Raw genomic sequence first — 8,528 nt, 5'->3', positions numbered from 1 at the left:
ATAATTGTCAGGAGGAGGAATCAGTTGAACATGTTTTATGTTGCTGCAAGAAATTCATAATAGAAAGAGAAATATTAAAGAAAGAAATTATAAAACAAAACTTTTCAGAAATCAGCGTAAAAATTATACTTGGAAACGATAACAATGAAAGTTTAGTGAAATATCTAAGGAAAACAGGATTAATTAACAGGATTTAAAAGAATAAAGATGTAGGTAAATGTTAATAGGAAAAAATTATTTATTTTTTTTGAGGTGAAAAACTCAGGCTCACACTCCAGTACAGTAGGTGGCGGTAATGCACCAAAAGTTGGTTGCCGACTGCCATAAAACAGCAAAGAAGAAGAAGAAGGAGGAGATACTGAAGTATAGCTGCTGTGTGTTTGCGTCTCTCTTCATTCACAGAGTGAAATGGCCGAAGCCAGAATTTCTCAGGATGAGTTCACTTGTCCTGTGTGTCTGGATCTCCTGAAGCATCCAGCGGCCATTCCCTGTGGCCACAGTTACTGTAAGAGCTGCATTACGGACTGCTGGGATCAGGAGGAGGAGAAGGGAGTCTACAGCTGCCCTCAGTGCAGACAGACCTTCAGTCTCAGACCCGCGCTAGCTAAAAACACCATCCTGGCTGAAGTGGTGGAGAAACTGAAGAAGACCAAACCTCCTGCCGACTGTTGTGCTGGAGATGTGCCGTGTGACGTCTGCACTGGAGGAAAATACACGGCTGTGAAGTCCTGCCTGGTGTGTCTGAGCTCCTACTGCGAGTCTCATCTCGAACAACACGAGAGTTTATTTAAAGGGAAGAGACACCGTCTGACTGAAGCCACTGGACGACTGCAGGAGATGATCTGCCATGACCATGACAAGCTCCTTGAGGTTTTCTGCCGCACGGATCAGAAGTGTATATGTCTGCTGTGTACGATGGACGAGCACAAAAACCACGACACAGTCTCAGCTGCAGCACAGAGGACAGAGTCGCAGGTGCGACCTTACAGAGCACAGAGGGATATCTAGTATAGCGACTCATATTTCATTCTGAACTGTTTCATTATCATAAATTCAACAACCAGTTCTGACTATTTTCTCATTCCCTCTGTCTTCATGTTAAAATTAGTGGTACAGTAAGTAATAACTAAGCATTAACGGCACGTATTGTTGCCTGTTGTTGTGAAACAACTGAGATATTGACGCAGGTCAAGGTTCACATCCAGCTGGGTGCAGTTCAAACCATGAATCTGTTTCTTTAGACTTTTAGTAAGAGTGAATCAATAGAGGGCGTCACAGTGGGTCAGGCCCGGCGCTACGGGGGGGCAAAGGGTGGCATTGCCCCCTCAGAAAAAGTTTGTGCCCCCCAGTTTTCTTAAGGGATTGTTCACTCAAACTGAAAATTCTTTCTGTCGTTAATTATTAACACTCCCGTCGTTCCAACCTTCAGAAAACACATTTAAAAATTTTAAAATATATGACATAGCAATTGAATTATGAAAATGGTGAGATTAAAGCTAATCCTATAGTCCAGAGACAGTGGCGCAAAAAGGGGGTATGCAGTATATGCAGTGCATAGGGGCGCCACACATGGGGGGCGCCATTGTGCCAAAACTATTTGAAATTATCCATATTAAAAGTTTCAAATAATGTATATATTTTTTTTGTTAAAATTTTTTATTTAGCATTTTATACGTGTATAATATTGTATTTTATTAAATTAAAAATCGTTCCACCCCTCCCCCCATTTTTTATACCATATACATGTTTTTATTAATTTATTATGTATCATATTGATTCATCAGGCCTTTTGGTAACTTCTTAGCTCAAAACTATTTTAATTTTAGCTACAAACAAAGTTATAACATTTCAATTAAATAGAACATTTGTTTGTTTCTGTTTTTTTTACACTAAACATTTGACAGTCTTTTTTATTTCACTTTTAGCAGTTTCAGTCAATTGTTCTTGCAAAGACAGACCTTCTGCCTCAGTCTGAATGTGAGAAGTAATTGCAATGTTCTTTTGCCCTTTAGGACTCCCATGTCTGTCATTTTGTTTTGACAAATGTAGAACAAAAAGTCCAAAAGCAAGGCTAGTCAAGGTGCTATAATCATTTAGTAAGTGAAAATTAAATTGAGAAGAAATTTGGGGTGGTATGAGATGCATTTCTTTGCGACTTAACATGCTTAATGTAATTATACCTTTTACTACTTCAAACTATTTCAGGTGTGTTCAGAACTGAGAAACTGTTTGTTTTAAGCATATTGATATCTTTATGAAATAATATCTTTATTTTATTGATGGAAATATTTTCCACATTTTATCACTTGCCTGTTTTAAAATATAGTTGGATTGAAGGGGGGCGCGCAAAAGTTGAAGCCGCATACCCATCAGTAAATGTGCAGTTGCGCCCCTGTCCAGAGATCCGGTCCCCGCGTCAGGTCTGGTGCGCCCGTAAATAGCCTTCAAAACGCGCACACGGCGATGGAGGCGCACTCAACTCACAACGGAGAAAAGTGGGTGACATGATAGGAGCAGCTTAATTCATTACATGTTTTGGTTAACTAATTATTTAAACACAACTTTCTTGAGCGCTAAAAGGAAAAAACACATAAGACATAAAACATAATTTGCTGTTAAATTAATTTTAGCAGAGACGCAACTGCCAGTCATTTATTAGTTATTCGGGAAGATGTAGCCTAATAAAAATAAATAGTTTACTGCACAGTCCCACAGTAGGCTACACTATAAATAATATTTTAATTTATTTATTAATATAATTATTATTATTATTACAATTAAGCTAAAATTGACAAAACGCAGAACCCTTTGAATGTTTGCTTTCATTTTGCTAAAAAGCACACTTTTACAGTTGTGTAGAGAAACATCCCATTATGCAGCAGCAGTCAAGGTATACACATAATAAATGCCTTTTGGGTTTAAAGATGATCGGCCTGCGAAGTCAAGTTTGCAGTGTTATAAACGGAATAGGTATAGTGAAATTTAAGGTAGGTTAAGTTTATTTACCGCAAATCAACCGAGAAATCTCGTGCGCTGCAGGCAGGCAGAATGATAATCTTTTAAAAATATGTAATTTAGGCTATACTGCTATCTGCTCATGCAAAATTAAACAACATAAAATATATTGTAGATCTATTTTAAGAGCTAAAATACAACATATCGAGTTTGTTTTGACTTGTAACTCATGGCCCTGAAATTAAAATAACCTGAAAACAAGCTATTAAGAAAGGCTTAATAAATAAAATAATTAATAAATAAAATGACGGGTAGGCTTAGTAACCTTATGGTTTATGATGGTTTACAATATCACGAAAAAAGCACACTTACGATAGCCTAAGATAAAGCTTTGTTTTTACATTTAAAATGATAAAAAAAAGTTATATAGCATGTTGAGTTGCGTGTAATCTGTGTCAAAATTTAACCAATTTCCACGGTAATAACTGTGAATTTTGGTATGTTTTTTAGGTGTTTTTCTGGCTACACTAATGCATTCAAATGTAACTAAGTAATTGTTTTAAATTACATTAAATTGTAACATTTAGCTTTTCCCTAACACTGATGTTGGTTGGATAATATGCTACGTGAAGTGTGATGACTCGGTTAAGCTGATTTCACTATATTTATTTACCGGTTAAATGAATAGTCTGATCGTGGGTCAGCTTGCATGTGTGGGCATAATTTGACGTCTTTACCTAAAACTTTAAACATTTATAAACCTGTTATTTAAAATAAAACAAAAATAAGGAGAATAACATATGATTTAAAGCACTCGTTTAAATTTAAATTTGTAATAAGCGGTATGCATTACCATCGTTAATAAAATATGCAAAACTGCATATTGTTTTTACTATTAAAACGTAGCCTATATTACTGCCTTAGGTCAGTAACTTAGGCAGTAATGCAAAGTAATAATAAATGTGAATAAATAGCCTAAATGAAAGAAACAAGAGACCAAAATCAGTCACCAGGTCTAGTGCCCCCCTATGGATTTAAAGTGCCCCCTCAGTTTTGACTTCCTGGCGCCGGGCCTGCAGTGGGTATCACGACAGCAAGAAGGTCGCTGGTTCGAGTCCTGGCTGGGTCAGTTGGCATTTCTGTGTGGAGTTTGCATGTTCTCCCTGTGTTGGCGTGGGTTTCCTCCGGGGTTTTTCTCCCACAAGTCCAAAGACATGTGCTATAGGTGAACTGGGCAAGCTAAAATGTGCGTAGTGTAAGAGTGTGTATGGGTGTTTCCCACTGATGGGTTGCAGCTGGAAGGGCATCCACTGTGTAAAACATGCTGGATAAGTTGGTGATTCATTCTGCTGTCGCGACCCCTGATTAATAAAGGGATTAAGACAAAATGAATGCCATTTGAGCAGTGGATTAGTAGAGATCTTGAGAAATTAATATGTGGTTATGAGTTAGCATCATTAGCATAATTGAATTAGCTTGACTTATGATGCTTCTTGTTCCTGTTTTGTCCTCCAGAAGCAGATGAAGGAGACACAGAGCAAGATCCAAGAGAGAATCCAGCAGAGAGAGAGAGACCTCCAGCAGCTGAAGGAGGCTGTTGAGTCTCACAAGGTCAGTCTTGAGAGGAGACGTTGGGTTCAGGCTTGGTTAGAACGCTACTCTTTCATTGAAGCCCACTGTGTGATTGTGGTCAACAGCGCTCAGCACAGACAGCGGTCGAGGACACGAAGAGGATCTTCACTGAGCTCATCCAGCACATTGAGAGAAGCCGATCCGAGGTCACTCGGCAGATCCGAGATCAGGAGAAATCTGCCGTGAGTCGAGCTGAAGAAGGACTGGAGCGGATGCAGCAGGAGATCAATGAGCTGAGGAGGACAGACGAGGAGCTGGAACAGCTTTCAGAAATACAGGATCCCGTTCATTTTCTGCAGGTAACAGAGTAATCATGAGCAGGATCCTGCTGGGAACAGAGGCTCACTATGTAAATGCAAATCCTGAGTGGGAGAGACTAGAATTAGTTCATTAATCAGGTTCCAACTTGGTTTGACACTTTTTAGGATCCCCTTTAAACATTCGTGTGCTGTTTGTACTGGAGATTTGTAGTGTTTCTGTAATGTTTTCATAAGTTGCAGTGTGTTAAGCATCCTCCATTATTTGAACACATTTTTAATGGTTGACACAATGTATTTCAATGTTAACTCAAGATGTTTTGAAAGTGGCAAAACTAGAATTAGTTGCTCTGATCTCAGATGCCAACATTTTAGAATAAAGTAAAGGTGCTTAATTGACCCTTCACAAAGCCCTACTATCTTCTCACCCTCCGACATTTGTTTAGTATCTCGCTTCTCTTTCCATTTCCAAATCTCCTCATCCACCACCAATGTACAGCATCTACCTGGGTGATGCGACGGCAGCCATATTGCGCCAGAGCACACTCACCAGCTGATGAGAAAAGGAATGATGAAGCCATTTATCGTATGGGAATGTTTAGGAGGCCATGATGGACTGAGGCCAGTGGGCGAATTTGTCCAGGATGCCCGGGTTAAACCCCTACTCTTTTTCAAAGGACATCCTGGGATTTTTAAGACGGCGCTCATTGAGCAGTACAGTGTCCCCTTCAATATACTAGAAGAGGGATTACCAAACTTGTCCTGGAGGTCCGGTGTCCTGCAGATTTTAGCCCCAACCCTAAACAAACATACCTGAACGAGCTAATGAAGGTCTTACTAGGTATTCTTGAAACACCCAGGCAGGTGTGTTAGGGCAAGTTGGAGCTAAACCCTGCAAGGCACCGGACCTCCAGGAACGAGATTGGTGACCCCTGTACTAGGGTATTAGGACCCACACAGACCACAGTTTGAGCACCCCCTCCTGGCCTCATTAACACCACTTCCAGCAGCGACCTAGCTTTCCCATGTGGTCTCCCATCCAGGTACTGACCAGGCTCAGCCCTGCTTAGCTTCAGAGGGTGTGACACATATGAAAGTTGCAAAGCGCTAGCTGAATACCATGTATACGCAATCTCCAACAAGAATATAATGCAATATATATGAGATAGGCTATGTGGATTAAGTTGGCACACCGGTCATCTTACGAGTCCTCAGATAGTTTACTGGTAAATGGCAGGTAACATCTCCATAGACTAAAGTTTCATGGGCTTTCCAATAACAGACAGGTTAATTTATTCCAGGGGTGTCTAAACTCAGTCCTGGAGGGTTGGTGTCCTGCAGTTGTTGAGACTCCAACTTGCCTCAACACACCTGCAATGTTTCTAAAGCCTAGTAAGAGCTTGATTAGCAAGCCCAGGTGTGTCTGATTGGGGTTGGAACTAAACTTTGCTGGACACCGAGTTTGGACATGCCTGGTTTAATCAGTCTCGAGTAGGCTACTTACGTTTGGAGTATTGTTTTATTTGGCTGTAAAGTTAAAGTGATGAGGTCTGATTGTTTTTTTTGTTTTTTTCAGAATTTCCAGACTCTCTCTGCATCTCCTAAATCTACAGCTGTAACTGACAATCCCTTAAGATTTCTCAACTCTTTTGATGGCATGAGAGAATCTATCCAACAGCTGGGGCAGACACTGCAGAATTTGTGCAGAGAGGAGCTCCAAAAGACCTCTGGCAAGTGTAAAGTCCCTTATCTCACATTGTGAGGAACATCATTTAGGAATTAAGATCAGTTTCTTTAGAAAAGAGCCTAACACCATTTATGTTGATTGACTTCCACAGCCTCGGTCACCAACACTATTCCCAAGACAAGAAAGGACTTCTTACAATGTAAGTTATTTTAAAAGACAACTTAAGATCATTTAAAAGGTCAAAGTACACATGATAGAAGAGTTTGGAAGCTGATCCTGCAAATGGTGATTTGCACTGGATATTGTGCTTCTGTTGTCAGCCCGAAACCTTGCTGTTATTATAAACAAGTTTAATTACATTAAAAGATCATAATTTCTGATGCTTTTTCTCCTGACCAGACTCCCTTCAGCTCACTCTGGATCCCAATACAGTGAATGAACACCTTCATCTTTCCAATGGAAACAGAGCGGTTAATGGTTCTCTTAAAGCGTGGCCGTATCCCGATCATCCAGAGAGATTTGAAGAGTTACAGGTGTTGTGCAGAGAGAGTGTGTGTGGACGCGGCTACTGGGAGATCGAGTGGAGAGGTGATTATGTGTCTATAGTCGTGTCATATAAGAGAATCTGCCGGAAGGGACCAGGTCGTGAACATTATTTTGGTGGTAATGACCTATCCTGGAGTTTGGAGAGCTCTAACTACGAATACACTTTCAGGCACAATAATATAGAGACTGAGCTTCCTGCTAATCCCCTCTCCTTATGCCATAGAATAGGAGTGTTTGTGGATCACAGTGCAGGAACTCTGATCTTCTACAACATCTATAGAGACACAATGAGCCTCATCCACTCAGTCCAGACCACATTCACTGAGCCGCTCTATCCTGGGTTTTGGGTTTATTCAGTTGGGACATCAGTAAAACTGTGCTGATGAATTATAATAAATTAGCAAGAGATTAAACCCATAATCCACTGCAGGATCAGCCAGTAACAGTGAGATGAAAAGACTCCAGAGCATCTCACTAACACTCATGCTGAACATTTGTCACTGTAATAAGAATCACTGCATTTGACTTCATGCCGGCTAGAAATTCGGTCTGAATTGACTGTAACGTGGCCATCAAAGTAAAAATGGAGTTAACTTGTTAACAATGGTTCGGTAGCGGAACCACGTCTCACTTTGTCTCCTTAACCAATCACCTACTGCCCAAAAACTTCAGGCAGACCAGCCCTCTAGCACTGTTCAACTCGTTCTCTCAAACCCATCCTCCCTTCATTTCCACGCTTTCTTTTAACAATCCTATAACCCTGTCTTGTCACCTAGGTGGAATTGGGGGGTCCTATCACTCTACCAAAATAATACAGAGATGGTACCCCAAACTCTGAGTTTCAGGGCATCAACGATCAACCTACCCACCTGTTTACTGTTTATCCTCTTACTTCCCTTCCCCTTCATCCCACTGTTCCCCTACCATCCCTACAATAAAGTCTAGCTCAAAAGTGTGGCATGGTCCATGCTGGTGAAATAATTGTTAATGAACCAAGATTGTCTGAACAAGCTCTGAATGTAACCCTCTGAATAAAAACCAGAGCACCCGAAGGAAACATGGGGAGAACATGCAAACTCCACAAGGAAATGGCAAGGCTCAATCCTTCTTGCTGTGAGAATACGCCACAGCATCGCCAACGGCAGATTACAAAGTGTTAACGCCTTTATTAAACTTCTCATGTGAATGTTTACGTTCTAATAAAAACTCCTGTGATAAACAACTTTAATCTCTGAACTGTAAATAAGTCAATATAAGACGCTGCACTTCCAACCTTGTTTATTAAGCCGCAATGACTTCTGGGAATTGGAAAGACTGTTGCTCTCACAAGCCTGTGTTCGAACCGTTTTCGATATCAAGAAAACATCCAGGGCTGCATATGTCCATGCTATATGAAAATCCGATCTGAAAATCCAGAAAAGAAAATTCAGGACAAAGATGATGATTTACAT

At 40.4% G+C, this 8,528-nt stretch overlaps 1 protein-coding gene across 2 annotated transcripts; it reads left to right on the top strand.

Moving 5' to 3' along the window:
• The first annotated feature begins 347 nt into the window (after positions 1-347).
• On the top strand, positions 348-8,299 carry ftr51 (finTRIM family, member 51). Of its 2 annotated transcripts, none has more exons than XM_021475328.3 (6): positions 348-975; positions 4,471-4,566; positions 4,653-4,886; positions 6,421-6,574; positions 6,683-6,730; positions 6,931-8,299. In XM_021475328.3, the coding sequence occupies exons 1-6, from the start codon at positions 409-411 to the stop codon at positions 7,458-7,460; spliced, it is 1,629 nt and encodes a 542-aa protein (XP_021331003.1). In that variant the 5' UTR covers positions 348-408; the 3' UTR covers positions 7,461-8,299. The 2 variants fall into 2 exon arrangements, with proteins under 2 accessions (XP_021331003.1, XP_009299323.1); XM_009301048.5 differs by having other exon boundaries at positions 6,421-6,580.
• Positions 8,300-8,528: the final 229 nt, after the last annotated feature.

Source organism: Danio rerio, chromosome 4 (genome assembly GCF_049306965.1).
Source record: "Danio rerio strain Tuebingen ecotype United States chromosome 4, GRCz12tu, whole genome shotgun sequence".
Taxonomy (NCBI): Eukaryota; Metazoa; Chordata; class Actinopteri; order Cypriniformes; family Danionidae; genus Danio; species Danio rerio.
This window is presented reverse-complemented; position numbering and strand designations above follow the sequence as displayed.

What these genes read in the sequence shown, in the direction of transcription:
- ftr51 (XM_009301048.5), top strand. Translation starts at nt 409, where the DNA reads ATGGCCGAAGCCAGAATTTCTCAGGATGAGTTCACTTGTCCTGTGTGT. An exon ending in CACAGAGGACAGAGTCGCAG is followed by an intron (nt 976 to 4,470) that starts GTGCGACCTTAC and finishes TTTGTCCTCCAG; the next exon opens with AAGCAGATGAAGGAGACACA. An exon ending in ATCCCGTTCATTTTCTGCAG is followed by an intron (nt 4,887 to 6,420) that starts GTAACAGAGTAA and finishes TGTTTTTTTCAG; the next exon opens with AATTTCCAGACTCTCTCTGC.